Source organism: Onthophagus taurus, chromosome 11 (genome assembly GCF_036711975.1).
Source record: "Onthophagus taurus isolate NC chromosome 11, IU_Otau_3.0, whole genome shotgun sequence".
In the NCBI taxonomy this organism is placed as follows: Eukaryota; Metazoa; Arthropoda; class Insecta; order Coleoptera; family Scarabaeidae; genus Onthophagus; species Onthophagus taurus.
Genome location: NC_091976.1, coordinates 16,934,128 through 16,951,134, shown reverse-complemented (window position 1 = coordinate 16,951,134; position 17,007 = coordinate 16,934,128). Strand labels below are relative to the sequence as shown.

General features: G+C 32.7%; 1 protein-coding gene across 4 annotated transcripts in view; it reads right to left on the bottom strand.

Annotated features, from left to right (window-relative positions):
* Positions 1 to 1,652: 1,652 nt before the first annotated feature.
* Positions 1,653 to 17,007, bottom strand: part of LOC111429384 (Rab3 GDP-GTP exchange factor) — a 35,465-nt gene continuing 20,110 nt past the window's right edge. For all 4 annotated transcript variants that reach the window (XM_071200696.1, XM_071200698.1, XM_071200697.1 and 1 more), the window contains 3 exons: positions 14,065 to 14,137; positions 3,350 to 3,396; positions 1,653 to 2,996 (listed from right to left, as the gene is read on the bottom strand). In XM_071200696.1, coding sequence (XP_071056797.1) covers positions 2,397 to 2,996; positions 3,350 to 3,396; positions 14,065 to 14,137 — 720 coding nt within the window. In that variant the 3' untranslated portion in view covers positions 1,653 to 2,396. The remainder of the gene's footprint in view (positions 2,997 to 3,349; positions 3,397 to 14,064; positions 14,138 to 17,007) is intronic.

Here is a 17,007-nt window from a genome sequence, read left to right as displayed (position 1 = left end):
GGCGGATTCTTCCCAACAACCTAAAATAACTTTTCTTCCTACTACCATTTAAGTTTTGTAGCGATATATCTGGTCTCCATTGCACGGATTCCAACATTTTGAACTGATTAGTGATCTGAGTGACGACGATCTCAATGATTGTTATCTATGCACATGATCGGCTACACGAGCGTTCATATCAATGTATTGTTTGTTACACAAGTTCTTTGAAATTTGCATTTTTTAAATTTTTGGACCCCAACCAATTAAACAATGGGGAATTTGTCATATGTATGTCTTATGTATATGCCAGTAATTATAATAAACGTTGATCTATTCCACATTCTATCTCGATTTTGTCATGATTGGAAGCATATATCCATGACCCAAACTTTTTTCTTTCTCACCATTTAGTCATCCACTCCTGGATATATGCCTCCTCTTTTAACTTTCCCTCGTTTCGGTTTTGTGCTGGTTGTAGCCAACTCTTCTCAGCTTATTCCTTAATGTCATCAACAGATCTCCTGGGTTGTCTTCCTATGCTCCACGTGTACATCTCGGCCTCCATGTTAAAATTCACATTGCCTCCTCCTGGGCGTCTCGCTCATCTTTACTTCGCCTTCGCAGTTCTTTCTAAGCCATTTCCTACTTTTGTTCTCTTCCAATTTTTTCGTTTGTTTCTAGCATAGTACTTTGTACACTGTCTCGATTCCATATGTTAATGCTGGTAGTATACACATATTAAATACTTTTTTTTAGATTTATTGGTATTTTAGGGTTTTTAATTATGAATCCCAATTTTCGAATAGCTGCCCATGTTAGCCTGATTTTATTAGTTATTTCTAGTTCTTTATACCTAATTTTAATGTGTGGCCGAAGTATACATATTCTTGCACATTTTCCAGTGTATCATTTCCGACTGCTACTCTGATGTATTCCAATGACATGATTTTTGTATTTCCTATGTTCATGAAGAGTCCTATTTCTTCCGACGCTACTATATTGCAAAGCAAAGATCATTTAGACGTTAGCCATCTATGCCGATACCCGTTCCTTCCTAATCTAGTCTTTGGAAAGCTTTCTCGTGGACAAGGGTAAACAATTTTGGAGAGATTGTATCTCTCTCCCTCACTCCATGTTTGGTATTTATTTTGTTTATTTGAGATCCTCTGTAATTTTAATTTGCATTACAGCATTGTCATATATTAAGTTGAAACAGCTATAATGCCCGAAATCTCTCCCTTTAGGTGAATCTATGCTGCTTAGATAATCGACGATCAGATGATTTCAAGGTGTCGAAGATAATCACCAGAAAGCAATCTATGAGCTTACCTTCTCGAATATAGCAGTATGGAGAATCTGCAAAGAATACTTGTCGGCAAGAAAAATGTAAAGGCATTGACTAGCGACGAATTCGCTAGTTTGTGAGATAATAAATATTGTAACTTTGCATCTTCCTTCTTGGTAGGAGTGGGTCTTACAAAGAAATCGTGCGCAACTTTGCTGACTCATAAAATTTTTCCTATCGGGTAGTACAATAAAAGAGAATTGAATCTATTATTAATATACCAAAATATACTATTTTATCATTGTAGTAGGTATTGTTACGTCATTTTTATTTCTACAATCAATGATTCAAATAAATGAAGGATTTCGATAAAAAGAAACATATATTTTTTATTTTTATCATAATCTTTATTTGACAATAAAAATATCAAGCATAATAAAACACAAAATCGTAACGATACATTAATATTGCTTTAGTCCCACTAATATTTGTATGTTTAAACCTTTATAATCTCTTTTTTTTTAATATTTACATTTCTCAGGTATGCTACTTAAGAGGCACGAACGTTTAGAGTACATACACTTAATACATTTTTCTTCATCTCTCATTAATTTTTTAGGAATACTGTGCTCTACACGCTTTACATAATGGAAAATTTCACGCAATATACAAAATATCATTTCTAAAAACAGATATGTAGAAATACGGAAATTAATCAAGTTATTAATTTTTATATACTTTTTCTTACAATTTTCAATAGGAATCGTTTGGTGTGATAAGTTTCAATTTACTTTTACAATTAGAATCTAAATTTTTCATTTTCATAATTTTTTATATACAACACCAAATTTTTACTTAAAAAACTCGACTATTTATTAAATATTATGTTTTATTCCTAAATATTTTTTGCCAATTTTTAATACCATCCAATTTTATTAAGTCAACTTTTTTTAATATTACAATGTTATTCCCGTTTTTATTTTTTTATTGTCACAACCAAACCAACAAATTTTCCAGTTTTATCTCACAACCTCCCCCTTTTTATCAATCTTTACATATGCCATGGTAAACATGAAGGCATTAAACAAGCTTCCTCCCCCAAGAACGGTAACGAATATCTTCTATTACGTCACTTTGGTCTTGGGGGTGGTTGTGGGGGAGGATGAGATGATTGAAGAGACATTTGATGAGGAAGTCCTCCGGATCCAGGTGGAAGATTCCTGCTGGGTACCGGAGGTGGTCTCAATGGCCGAATTCCTTGTTGCACTGGAATTCCAAAACTTTTCGCACCTGGAGGTGCAGCAGGAGGTGGAACTCCTGGTGGTAAAGCGGGAGGTGGATATGAAGGTGGACCTCCAATCGGAGTTACACTCCCAGATTCAACTAATTGTTGAGGATCTTGAAGAAGTGGTTCTTTGTATTGAAGCGTAAATGACGGAGAGGTTTGTTGAGGAGAAGAAGTTTGAGGAGATACTTGAGGTGGTAATTGAGAAGAAGGTAATTGAGAAATTGTTTCAGATATTTGAAGGGAAGTTTTCCGAGAGGTTGCTTCAATTTCTCCCGTATTTTGTGATGGGATTTGAGTAATTTCTTGATTTTGTGGGATGTTAATACTTGGTACCGAAGAAATAGAAGAAGCTGTAGCCGTTTTAGAGATTTGCAGTCTCTTTTCTGAGCCGGCAGCGACGTAAGAAAACACGCAGAGAACGGCGTAGCATATTTGGTCGGCCTAAAGGATTTATTTTTTCAATCACTTTAATTTTCTCGATTAAAATTATATTTTAACAAAAAAAAGTAACGTGGAAAGCTAATAAAGCTAAAAGAAAAATTGTAATGGATACAAACAAAATTAAAATTGATCTACTATTTCAAAAATACATCACATAAAAGTCATTCGTTTGGGGCAGTTTCGTTTATTTCGTGCAAACGTTGTGTCATGCAAATTGAAAATATCCTGTGGATTAGGTAAATCATCTGGTTAGCCTATAACAACAACGATTTTGGCAAAAATAAAACCGAAAAAAAAGCATGCGTTAAACATTTAACCATCGAAAATAATTTAACAAAAAGAATTTTACTTACCATTGATGATTTATATTTTCTTTGAATCACCTGTCTTGTTTTAGGATCTATAAAAATACAAACAGAAAACAAATATAGAACTTTATGATATTTTATAAGACCTCACATAAAAATTAACTTCATGAATTTATTGAAATAATATTAAGATAATAATAAATTCCATTTTGAACAATATATGTTAAAATATTTTAGAAATAAGTTCAAAATGTAGAAATAATTAAAAAAATAATTTCTACATAAGTTGTTATGTAAAATCTCGCACTAAATCTGAAAAAGGAGGTAAAAATAAGAAAGTAGGTAATAATAAATTATTATCGTTATTCTGCCTTCCCATTCCAAGAGGATTAAGTAAAAATTATCTTTGCACTTATCAATATATTCGATATTAGTAAGGTTATGTATCTTTTGGATAAATTGAGTTATATTCGTATGTATGATATCTTACAAAAAAACTAAAATACTAAGGAGGATAACAATTAAATGTTGGACGTCTTATGAAGATCGTTTTCTGCATTAAAATATCGAACGCAAACAGCTAGAATGTTCCAAAGCAGCTTTCGGCATAAAAGAACAGAAGTCAGCGTTTCCACGGTTCGACGAAGGCTAAAGAGTGTTTTAACAGGTTGCAGTCCTTCTCTAAAGCACCTTTGCTTACAGTAGCTCACAAAAGACGTTAGTTGGATAGTGGATGACTAGAAAATATATTGATATGAGTGCAGAATCTGCCAGTATGGCAAAAATTTTGGGGTGGCTTAGTATAGTTCTGGACAGGAATTCTTTTGAGATACATACGGATCTCTTTCAAATTGATGGAGGTGTATTAACAGTACGACGACACATACCAGGAATCCTAGAAGAGCATGTGTGCTGTCACTGTACTTATTACTTATTACTTACTGATCGAGTGTTGCAGGTCCCAAGCCTAGATAAAAGAGGAGGGTTCCTTGGCGATGTTAATAGTTTGCCAAATCAGCCTTGTATTAAGAAAAAAGAATTACTGGAAATAGTACCTGATTCGCCTTGAATCATAGGATAAGACCAAGAAAATGTTATGGAATTTAATAGACACCGAATAGGTATCTGCGTCACATCAGAGACAAACTGGGAGTGAAGTGGATCCACAAAATATAGCAACGATATATTGAGTTACAGCGAAAAACCGAGGTACAGAACGCAAGAGCGCATTTCGGTGTCAATCTGTTAATATACGAAAAGCTTGAAAACAATATAGACAGCATAGAATACGTGAGCGACCGACTACTGCACTAATGTATATGCATCGGACACCAGTAACCCAAAAGAAGAAATTAAAAAAAATTACCACTAGTGGAATGATTAAATTCTTCGATACAATGAACAAGTCAACCAAAGAGGAGAGCTGCAAATAAACAATACCTACTTTCTCCACAAGAATCGCTACAAATCCACTTCCTCGCATAGCGCGGTTTAAAAAACCACTATTGACTTCCTAATACCAAACGAACAAATTCACCAACAAATATGGAAGCTGACTGTGTGGACAGGACAGTGTAATAATGTATGTCAAAACAACATAACTCTTGCAAAGTGAAGTCATAGAAGAAGTAACAAACGAACTCATAAAGCACGAAGGTTAACATCTGGCGAAAGAATTTACAAGCCTATACAAAAAATATACGACACCGCCCAGTTATCCAAAGAATGGAAGACCAGCATCATACAACCACTTTTTCAAAAAGGTAATAAACAAGATCCGGAAAACTGTCGTGGTATAGTAGCATTGTTTTCAAACTGCTAACAACGATTATAACTAAGAATCTAAGTAGTGTAAGGGTAGGCACACACGGTCGATTATTCATCGATGAAACAGTTTAGTTGGATTGGTTTGAAATCGCGATACATTATCAATTTATAACCGACTAAATTGTTTAGTTGTTCATAAATCGTGTTGTATGCACACACATATCGATTTCGAAACAACTTGTACTTATATTGTATTGAATATTGAATAATACCTGGAAATAATTCAAATTTTTAAAATAATGTAATTGAATTACTTTAATATACAGTGTGGTAATTAATTATCGTACCCGACGTCATCATTGAAAGTATGCAACCATTATCACAATATTGGTATTGCAATACACGATTTGCGTATGATGCGTATTGCACTGTGATATTGGTTGCATACTTGCAATGATGACGTCGGGTACGATAATTAATTAACACACTGTATTTAGTGTAGTATATAATTAATTGCGGTAGTAAAACGGAAAATAATTTAACTTAATTTTTGATATAAATTCACTTATCATAAAATAATTGAGAGAAACTAAAGTAGTAATCGATTTATGTTATACTAGAGAAGACACCTCAACTCTCACTAAAATTGCGCGCGCAACCTAAATTCCTAAAAACCTCAACTAAACTATCGACTGTGTGTGCGCTTCAATATGAAGCAGTGGCATTATTGCAGTTGTACGATAGTTGCACAACTTTTTAATCATAAGTGCACATCGACTCCTTTTGATTAAAAAATCGAGTTGATCTGCAGTTGTATTGTGTGCGCACCTACATTAAACTTAATACATTTATGTCCATCGACTAAACTATCGGCCGACTAAAAATCGACCGTGTGTGCCTATCCTAATTCAAATCCACTGTCGACGCAACTTTTATTTTACGCCAGATGATTGAAAAGACAATAGTATTCAATAAGCCTTCTGTTTTGTCGACCTCACACAAGTATTCGACAACGTGAAATTAAAAGGTGTCATTAAAATCTTAAAACAAAAATCAGTCGATCCCAAAACAACATAAATATCAGACATCTATAGTAGCAACAATACCAAAATTAAATTGGATAATTAATTGACAGAGGAAATCAAGGTTGCATCAGGTGTCCGATAAGGCGACAACCTAAGCCTTTGCTTATTTACCCTCATAATTGACAAAATCATCGAGAGCTGAAAAGATAAAGATGATGTGCTACTCAGATCACGCATTACTCATCGCCAATAATGAAGATAATCTGTAGCGTTTGCTTTACAAATTCTACCAAACGGCCTACCGCTATAACATTAAAATATCAATACCAAAAACAAAATCAATGGCTATCGCCAAAGACCCAATAGGATGTAATAAACGACCGCAGTTCAAGGAGTATAAAATAAGTAATGTTATTTAACTATCATGGAGTAACTATCTCTAGCAATAAAAATATCACAAACAAACACTGCCATCGCAAGAAAAGAACGAACGAAAATAATCAGATAGAACAGGGAAATCTATTAAGAGAAAGAAAAAGATATCTTAACAGAAAACTTAAATAATAAGAACTTTACTATAATAATTTGTTTAAATCTTTTTTCTTTATTTTGCATCATTTGCGTAAATTGAAATGTTTTAGTGCTTTATATCTTTAAAAATAGGCTTAACGATCCAGTACTCCTTACTGATCCAGCAGACTGACACAATACTAAAAAATCATTTTTATAGCAACCTGACCTGAGAAAGGAATGATGGTCATCACTATGTAGGAACTGTAGAAACTTCTTGGAAAAATTGACAACTGCAAAGGGAATTAAAATAACGTTGTCCTTGTTTGTTTTTTTAAAGGTTTTCTTAACTAACTTTATTTCTTCTTCAGGGCAAAAATCATGTTGCTTCCTCATTTAGTTCAACGTGACTTGTGCTATGAAGAAAGGAATTCAATTTAATGTGTCGAGTTATATTTAAATGCCTCGACGTGTAACACGACCTAAAGTTACACTAGTAGTTCTTTAATATATAAATTGAAATATTCTCATGTTTAACACCAACAGGAATTTTAAATTGTAAGGATTTTGACGGGGTAAAAATATTGCAAATAAAATTCCTTCGATTTTAAGGAAGCCGTCAAGGGATAATAAAGATTGCCTGCTCCCCCCACCTACTAGGGGTTTAACAGAGGATAACTTTAAAATTTCAAATAGAAACTTTTATTTCAGGTTTGAATTCAACGAAAAATAAAAAGCTTTTTGGTCAATTTCCTCGTCTCTTAACTTCGAGGTAGCTTTGTCGAATAAACTTCCCGCTTCTCACTTAATTAAATTAAATGCTGGAAATAATGACCTTCCACTTCGACGCACTTGTTGATTTGTGCCGCAAATGCGCGTGCACATCTAGAAAGCATGTCAGGTGTAATTGTCGCGCAAGCATTCCTTATTCGATGCATAGCATTTTCAGGGGTTTACCACAAAGAGAAATCGAGGTCCAACCATTGCAATCCCAATTTAATACCTCGCGTGTTACTAATGAATAATGTAGAGAGCCAATATATTCTGTCGCACATTGATTGACTATTGTTAACACAATTATATATTTAGTAATTTTAAGGCAATCACAATTAAAGGTAGATTCGATAGTTATATGACGTTAATTTATTCATGAATTACTTGTTATTAGATAGATCAAAAATTAAATGATGATATTATAGTGAGTAATAGTTCTATTTGAACAATGGTGCAGACTACTACTACAGTATTAGTAGTAGATAAAGAAGAGAATTAGCACAGCGCTAATAAAATTAATACAAAAAAGAACCAGAAGATATTACCTTGCACAGAACAAAAAATTTAAAATCTCTTTAATAGGAGTTTCTTATTTAGTTCTAAAGGACCACTATTAAAATAAAAATATTTTAATTTTAACACTACTGCTGTAAAGGTTATGTTGACTTAAATAAAAGTGCATCAGGATTTAATTAAGAATAAACAGGTTATGTTTAAGACAAAAGTTACCAAGATTACAAAATACAGCATGGTTCGGCAAAAATGTCATCTGCAGTACCTCAGCTACCACCTTCTTCTTTTCGTATGGAATGTTGACTAACGCCAAGGAAGAATGCTGTTAAAAGAGTGATAAGGAAGTGTGTAAAATTTGTACAGTTTTGTTAGAAGAAAGAAGAAGTTGAAATATTTGTATGATATACTATTTTTATCATATTGCTGCTTTCAGGTCGTCTGCTTATTTTCAATAAATAGACAATTATGTGCTGTTTTATGCAACATTTGCAATTATATTATTTAATTGCTAAGAAGCCAGTGAAAGAATTTGTATTCTACTGTTTGGTGAACCACACTGTTCAAACTAGAACGTAGTCATTTCAAAAGTATACTGTAATTTTACAAAAGACTTCGGTTATTTAAAGCATAACACTGATGATGGTTGGATTTTATTAATTTTCATAAAAATGTGCAACTTAGTGAATTGCTTACGTCTTCGCTAAACATGGTCAGAATGACTCTGCCAAGAAATTTAATAATGGAAATTTTAGTAATAAAGTAATAATCTTAGTTGTATCTTCAACTTCACTTCTTATCTTTTTTTTATGGTTTTTCGGGATCAAAGCCCACCCGCCATAATAACAACACAAAACAAGGATGTTAGGACACTTATTATTTCTCGAATTTTCATAGAATTTACTTACGCACATTTTTGACTGTTAAAAGTTCACGAATTTTGCAAATAACATTATGCAACACTAACAAATTCACCGATATATCAAATAATAATTCGTATTAAGTACATTCAGTTTGCAGAATGAAACAAAGATACATTAGGACATAATTATTTTTAATTAACCCTTTTAGATTTAGTACGAGATGGTTTGAAATTGCTCAAAACTATTTTATCGTAGTATTGAAATATATCAGTTTGATTAAAAATTGTTAATAAAACTCCAAATTTGTCTTCAAAAAATAATTAAAGTAATAACACCAGTATTCATCATTATACAGAAATCTCCGTATAAATCAATGTGACAATCTTTTTCTATCTTTTGCCTAATTAATCACACTGCACGCTAAGAGATTTCACCATGTATTTACTGTTTCTGACAATCTTTCGGACTTAGTTCTTGCATGAAGTGCAATAACAATTTTGGCCTTATAGATATATTTACACATCTACTATTGAATCGTTCATGGCACTTCATGTAACGTATCATACCTACTTTTAGGTAATCCTCAGCAATAATATAATACCAAATTGTATTGCTTTCTTGAAATTTTGTAGCTTCTATTTTGTTATTGTATTACTCCAAACAGATTAATCTTTTCATAATTTTTGGCAAACGTCGATGGTTTTGGATTTTCTTTGATTCGTCTTAGGTGTCAGTTCTAACAAGAAAAGAACGCTTTTCAAACACCTGAGATATCATTATTAACTGCAACAGACATATATCCATTTCTAATATTAACATGTTCAGTTTTAATCCTAACAAATAAACCTTAATACATATTGATAAATAATTGTACTAGAATCGTTTGTTAGCATGATCACCATCAAAAATCGTGAATTTTACTTAAACTAGTGTCCTCAACATTTTCTAACCGCATGTCACCTGAATTTAAATATGATTTATTACTATGCCATAACACTGACGAAGCCTTCGGAAATAAAAATTTTGTAAATATAAAGTGACAAGTGTCAAAAGTGACTCTCGTAACTTATAGAAGCGCTTAAAAAGATACAATGTCGTTAATTCATCTTCTGCTATTTTGCCGGGTAGCTTAACTGATCCTGAAATGGTCAATAAATTTTTTGTTGATTCTGCTCAAAATGTTTTGGTTCCTCCTAATCGGAGTCTGTATTTCCATCTGCCTGGAAGTATGGTCTTGTAACTCCAGTGCCGAAGTCAAAATCTGTAAAGGTTCTGAAGGATTTACGACCTGTGACAATACTCCCTGCGTTGTCTAAAGTACTTGAGAGAGTGATTGTTGAGCAGCTTTGTGGCCACTTGAATGAGAATAATATTCTACCTGACAGACAATCGGGTTTCAGAAAACAGTGTGGTCTCTTGATGAGGGAAGGTCGACAATGTTGATTCTTTTGGACTTCACTAAGGCTTTTGACGTTTTAAATCATGATCTATTTCTGTCAATCTTACATTACATTGGAATTAGTGGTGCGGCTGTTGAGTTGTTTCGGAATTATCTTCAGGATAGGCGACAGTCAGTTAGGGCGAATGATACAATCTCGTCTTGGATCCCATACTTTTCACAGTTTTTACTTGTAATCTGTTTTCTAATTTAAGTGCCCTGTGATATCATTTGTACGTGGATGATGCGCAGCTGTACTGTAGCTTCTTTCCGCATGAGTTGCCGGATGTGTGCAGTCGAGTAACTGGTGAATTGCAGCAACTGTGTGGTCGCATTGAGCAACATTCATTGCTGATTAATCCTAATAAAACGCAAAGTATCTTGTTTACTAAAAAGGGTGCTTTACATGTTGATAGAGTTAACATTAATATTGATATTTTAAATCAGCCATTAATATTTGAAACTTCTGTTAAAAGCATGGATGTGGTGATTGATGAGCAGTTGTCTTTTTCTGGTCATGTGGGTATATTTTGTGGTATTCTTTCTTGTGAATTGAAGCGACTTTTGTGTGATTCACTAGTTCATTCCCATTTTAATTATTGTAGTGCTGTGTTTAGTCGGTGTTTATCGTGTGACAGCGCTCGTTGGGTGCAGGTAGTGCAAAACTCTTGTGTGAAGGTAGATTGCATTGTAGGCAAAAGCTCAGGTGTATTGAACTCAGCTAAAATATACACCTCAGCAAATATGTAAGTAATCGAGTCGACGTTGAAAAGCGACAGTCGGCAGCCACTAGGTATAAGAATTAGTAATAGAAATAAAGTACAAATTAGTAAAGGGAAGATTGGGTTTCTTTTCATCATCTGAGCCCTCCATAAAAAAGGACATTACACTTGTTTACGTTTTATTTATGGTATCGGGCGTAGAGAACAGTTCCTGTGTTACCATTCCTAGGCACAAATCAACCAAATTTAAGCAATCGTTTTCGTATCAAGTGGCTAGGGTGTGGAACGTAATCCCTGATTCCGTGAGGTGTGAGGTGTACTGACTCTATCGCGAAATTTAGATCTTTAGTGTTGCGAGACAGCTTGTGTGGTCGACTATAGGCTTTTCGTGCTTGGTTAGTTTTGTTATAATAATTATGTAATTTAGTACTATGTAAATAAGTTTCATTATTGCTCAGTTTTTTTTTAATTTTATTTTATGCATTTTTATTTTGTTTGTTTTTTTTTTGTCTCACGGTGGAAGTTAAACCAGATTAATATCTGCCATTTGTGCTAACATATCTAATTGAGTTATTATTGATTAATTTAATTATTTTATTGATTTGTTTTTTTTTTGTTTTGTTGTATCATGTGTTGGCACAATTATTATTATTATTGTAAATCATGTTTTTCGTAGTCAGTTGATGAGTGAAAGAGAATAATAAATTAAATTTAACACAAGAACGCAGAAATGAGGGGTCTGATAGCGAAAATTTCTTTTTATTTACTTTTCTTAGGTTTACTGAAGAATTCACGTACTTTGAATCTCCTTTCATGGTAACCAAGTATATGCAGTAATTTTCACGAATCACAACATAATCGTCACACTGATGATATAGAATGCTTAAAGAAATACTATTGAGGAGTGTCATAATGCTCAACTATGGAAGTCATGAGTCAAAATAATTTATTATACGCAATTTATTGAATCTTTTGGGTATCAAAGTATGAAAGTCCAGTGTCCTGAGAAATCGGGGTCGATAAAAAAACCACCTTTTCAGATATTTTGTGATAAATTCGAAACTCAAGCAAATAGTCAAGTAACTGAAAAGGGCTTGAATTGTGCAAAAGTTCGTAGAGAAAACAAAATCTCGGAAAGCAGAAATAAGTCCAAATATTGTTTAGATATATTATTGGGGCAAATATGGAGTTGTGGGGAACGAATATTTGGAAAAGATTTGTGCAGGCGAAAAATAATGTTTGATGGATTGGTGAGGAGTGTAATAATATATGGAGCGGAAATATCGGGGTGAAAGGAACACAAGATGATGGAGAAGATTCTGAACAAATATTGGAGGTGGATCTTGGGGTTGAGTAGGAAGACTCTGGGATATATAGTTAGAGAGGAATTGAAGCTAAAGAAGATAAGAGTGGATGCAGGCAGAAGAGCGATAAAGTACGAGGATGGCATGAAGCAAACTAGCGAGCTTAAGCTTTTGGGAGAGTGTTGAAGAGAGGTTGACCGGAGTAGGGGAGTATGAACAACTAGAAAGAAGAGAATATTATGAAAGAAGGGTAGAGATTGAGATGTGGAAAAACAAGAATGGCGTGATCAGGTGAAAGAGGGGAGATACAATAATAAGTTTATACTTATTATGACCTTATGGTCATAATAACGAAGGAAACTCCGAGTATTTGATGGAAGAGGGTAGAGGAACGGAAAAAAGTATGATTACTCAATTTAAGTGTGGGAACGAAGAAGGTGAATAAATAGTGGATTGGATGATTATGTGGTCAGAGTGCGTGTGCGTACTGGTTAGAGGGTGAAAAGGAAGAGCGTGAATAGTGGAGACGATAAAAATGAAAAAGGAGGATGTATTAATGAGTAAGTTGTGTATTATATTATATTGTGTATAGTAGCAGGTGTGTTTTAATTGTATACTGAATGTACCAACAAATGATACTCTCTCTGTCCAAAATTACGGTATATATTTCTCTTTGCAATTTGTCCCAAATTATGGTATACAAAACAAAAAATTTAAACATACATTAATGAAAATTTTACACATGTAAACACAATTCACCTGTCTCAATGGCAGCTTGGTTGCACATAATAGAAACAGGTCAACGCCCTTCGGCGAAGTTTTTCTTTATTCATATGCTCAATTTTATAGTTGTTGCCTCCTGAAGCATCATGGTTGACTCCATGCTCTATTGTAGTGTCAAGAATACTTTATTTAATTGTTCTTTAATTAATGCGTCGAAGGCACTTTCAACACAATCTATTAATTCATCCATAGTTTTTGGCAATGTTTGGTGCTGCAATGACTGAACAGCATTCAAGAAGCCAAGGTCTAAAACATTCAAATCAGGACTTTTCAGTGACTGTGATTTGAATTTAATACACAATCCATCCCTTGATCCTTCGCCAAGCAATTCTGCATCCTTTTTGATAAGAATACGGTTTTGCATTATCTTGTTGAACATAAATTGTCTTGGCTTTATGCGCTTTTGAAAATTTGAATCTAATGGCTGGTAAAATGTTATCGATAATCATCTTTTTGTATTCTGCTGCGTTAATAGACTCCATGTTTTTGGTCACCATTGTTCCTCTTGCCCGGTTCTTGTAGGTTCTTTATAAACAAAAGGAAAGAGTCCTATTTTGCCGTTGAAATATTGTTTTCTGGCACAGTCATAGCGTCGTCTGGCCACTGCAGCCATAACTATAACTTTAGTTATGAACCGTTTGCTTTTACAGCGCCTTTACTGTAGTAATTGCAAGTAATTGCAAATGGTTATTTTATCTAAGAACAACATACTTACCTTTACTGTAATATTGAGAATTGGTAAAATAATGATGATCAACACGATCAACATTCAACGATTGTTATGCGACATTGACGTTCTTAATTTGTAAATGTCGTACCAACTGGTACCATCTTAATAAAGATAAATATAACGATATGCGTTTTGAAAGTAAATATCTTAATACATGTATGTATTTGTTTATAATTTATAAATTTGACGAATACTGGTGTTATGTTATTACGTTATAAAATAAAAATTAAAATACTAATATCCTCAACTTAAAAAAAATACATTTATACATAATTATAAGTTTTAAAGGACATCACATTAAAAATCCAACTCAAAAGAAAAACAAGTAACTTACTAAATTCTTCAAGAACAAAAATGCCTCCCTTCTGTGTAAAGCACTTCCGGATATGATCTATCCGCACGAAAAACTGTAACGTAAATTCGATTAATACCACATCACATCCTTTTTTCATACAATCTTAATCAATAAAGATGCATAAGCTAAGCGAGAAAGATTTTTTACATGCCATGCGTGCGTGATAATTCTTTTTTTAAATTCATGCGTGAAGCCTGTAGGCAACTTCAGAGATGGTTAAGTTCGGATGTTTAAATGGATTTAATTAATGTGTATACATGGTGTTTGTGAAGGTATTTAATTTTTTTTTTGTGTAAAGGTTTTTTGTGTATGGTTATTTTTTTATGGTGAAATGTATGGAAATTGAATTTTGTTTTTTTTGTCATGCGGAAATCCGCAAAAAGCAGCAGTCTAATAATAATTAAAATGCTAAACAACTATTTATGCGAGATATCCTTTTTTTGATTAATCTTTTTTAAGTGATGATTCTTATTATTTACTTTTTGTTTTGCTAAAGGTGATAATGTGATTTTTTTAATTTCGTTATTTCAAACGAAAATAAAAATAAGGGAGACGCAAGAATTTAAATTAAGTGTGTGTATCGCTAAAAACTGAAAATTATAAACTATTTTTTGAAAGGTAAATTATATTAAGAAAACCAAAAAAATATATCTACGATATTTCGAAAACATATCTACGATATTTTTTTTTAATTTAAAGAAAGGGTGAAAAACAAAAATTGTTTTGATTAAATTTAAAATAAAATAAAGTTAAACAGAAGGGATAAGAACGAAGTGATTTTTTAGGATGCAGAGCAAGTATAGTAAGTAATCTACGAGGAGAAAGCTCTAAGAACTAAACAGATATAACTATTTAATGCTAAACTAACGATCAGATTTATATATATAATAATAATATCAGATTTTTAGTTTTATGTACCTCAAAGTCCTGCCAAGCGTCAGCATTCGTTGTGGACAGATCAACAGGGAAACCAACAGAACACAAAACATATTAGTGGCTGATTTCAATGCCTGACAAGGACCATCTCAAAAGTTCCTACCGCTTTGCCATTTTCCAATTATTTTTTTAAGACTTTTCTCGATGATACAAATAAATGAAATAATTATATAAAAAATTAAATTGGTGTCCATCATTGAAAAAAGTCCTCATACAACACGCAGATGGTTTCAAAAATATGTAGAATCGTAAAAGTTTGTAGAGAAAGAGAAAAAAAGAAAAAGAGTAATAATATAAAGAGAATAAATACAGAGAGTTATGTATAAAAGAAAAAAAATTAAGCATATCAACACACAATTTGATAGTATAAAGAGATAGATAGAGTATTTATATGTATATTAAAAATAACTAAACAACTTTTAATAGATAATAATCAGTCGTTTTGCACATCGAGCTACATGCATATATATAAATATAGAAACACTTATTTAAGAAAAAAAAATATTTATATTTTCTTTAAAAGAATATTGTACAGCTACGTAATTTGAAAATTTAAAATCTGAAGGAAACGACCACATTTTTCATTTTTGATTTTATAATTTTCAACGCAGCGTCAAATAAGAAACTTAAAAACTCAACCTTAATGAAATAAAAAAGAAACCAAAAAGAATTTATTACCTATTCCAAAAAATCTACCTAATAATATAAATATTATGTAAAAATATCATCTTATACAATTTTGAAATTATCCTAAAATCTCCCTAAAAAACTTTAATTATCGTTATACATATACTTTATTACCCTTTCCGAAGAAATTACGAAATTAATAAGCTTGGCCTGATCTTCATATCTGGAAATTCAACTAAATACTACTTATAATTAGTATTGCATTCTAGGTCATGTAGTCATTACAAATGATATAAATACCCAACATTGTCTCATATTACCAAAATGTATAGAACTAAAATTAAATGCTCAAAGAAGAAGACGAAGTTTAAGGTAATTCAACCTAACAGTGCAAGAACGAAATGTATCTTTTGGTGTTTTTATGTCCCTTCTATACGTTATAGTATGCACAACAATCAAAAATTGCTAAATTACTATATAATCTATACCAATTTATGTTGCTGCTCCATAATGTCATATTTCTTTCTTTACCAAACTAGTGACTTAGCAGGAGACTTCGGCTTTCCACAATCCACATAATTCTGGCTTTCAGGACACAAACAGGCGAAGAGTAGGAAACTCCGTCGCAAAAGAAAACCAACGAGGTTTTCTGCCACACGTCCCTAAATTATCATCTCTTCAACATTGTACAGATCTGTGTGACTGCGTTGCCCGACATTTACTGACATAAAGATATAACTCAATCCGGCAGCAATAGCAGCTTGCTCAAACATCACATCGAGCTAATCGACATGCGATCTTATCCTTGTTTAAGTATAGATCCTTCTGTCAATCGTATAACATTGCATATATCTAGAAAAACTCTGAATTATTCTTCAAGCAGGTGGTCAGAAATTCTTAGAGAATCTCGTCGTGGCCTGTCGTTTCATTTATTTATTTTTCTTTCAGAAGTATTAACTTACTCTATCAACCGGGGGACATTTTCATGTTGACCCCGACAACTCCGACGTTGTTTGGAAAGAATCAGAAAACCTTATTATAATAATTAGTAAAGTTTAGGCTGGTTTATAGTAAGTGAAACAAATCGGAAAAAATAGTATATCTTTACATTGATATCATCAATATGAAAAAAACCTTCAACTATTCAACTACCAAAATCTAACCTAAAAGTATATTCCAACATGAGGAAGAAAGCTATCTAAAAGACAGCCGTATAAATGATGAGATATAATAGATGATACAACAAACCAGTGTGCATCCAATCATTAAGACATAGTTTGAGAATTATAAAGAATCCTGAAAATGTAAATTTTTAGGGATTAATTACAAAAGGAAGAAAGTTATACAAAGCTATTTGGT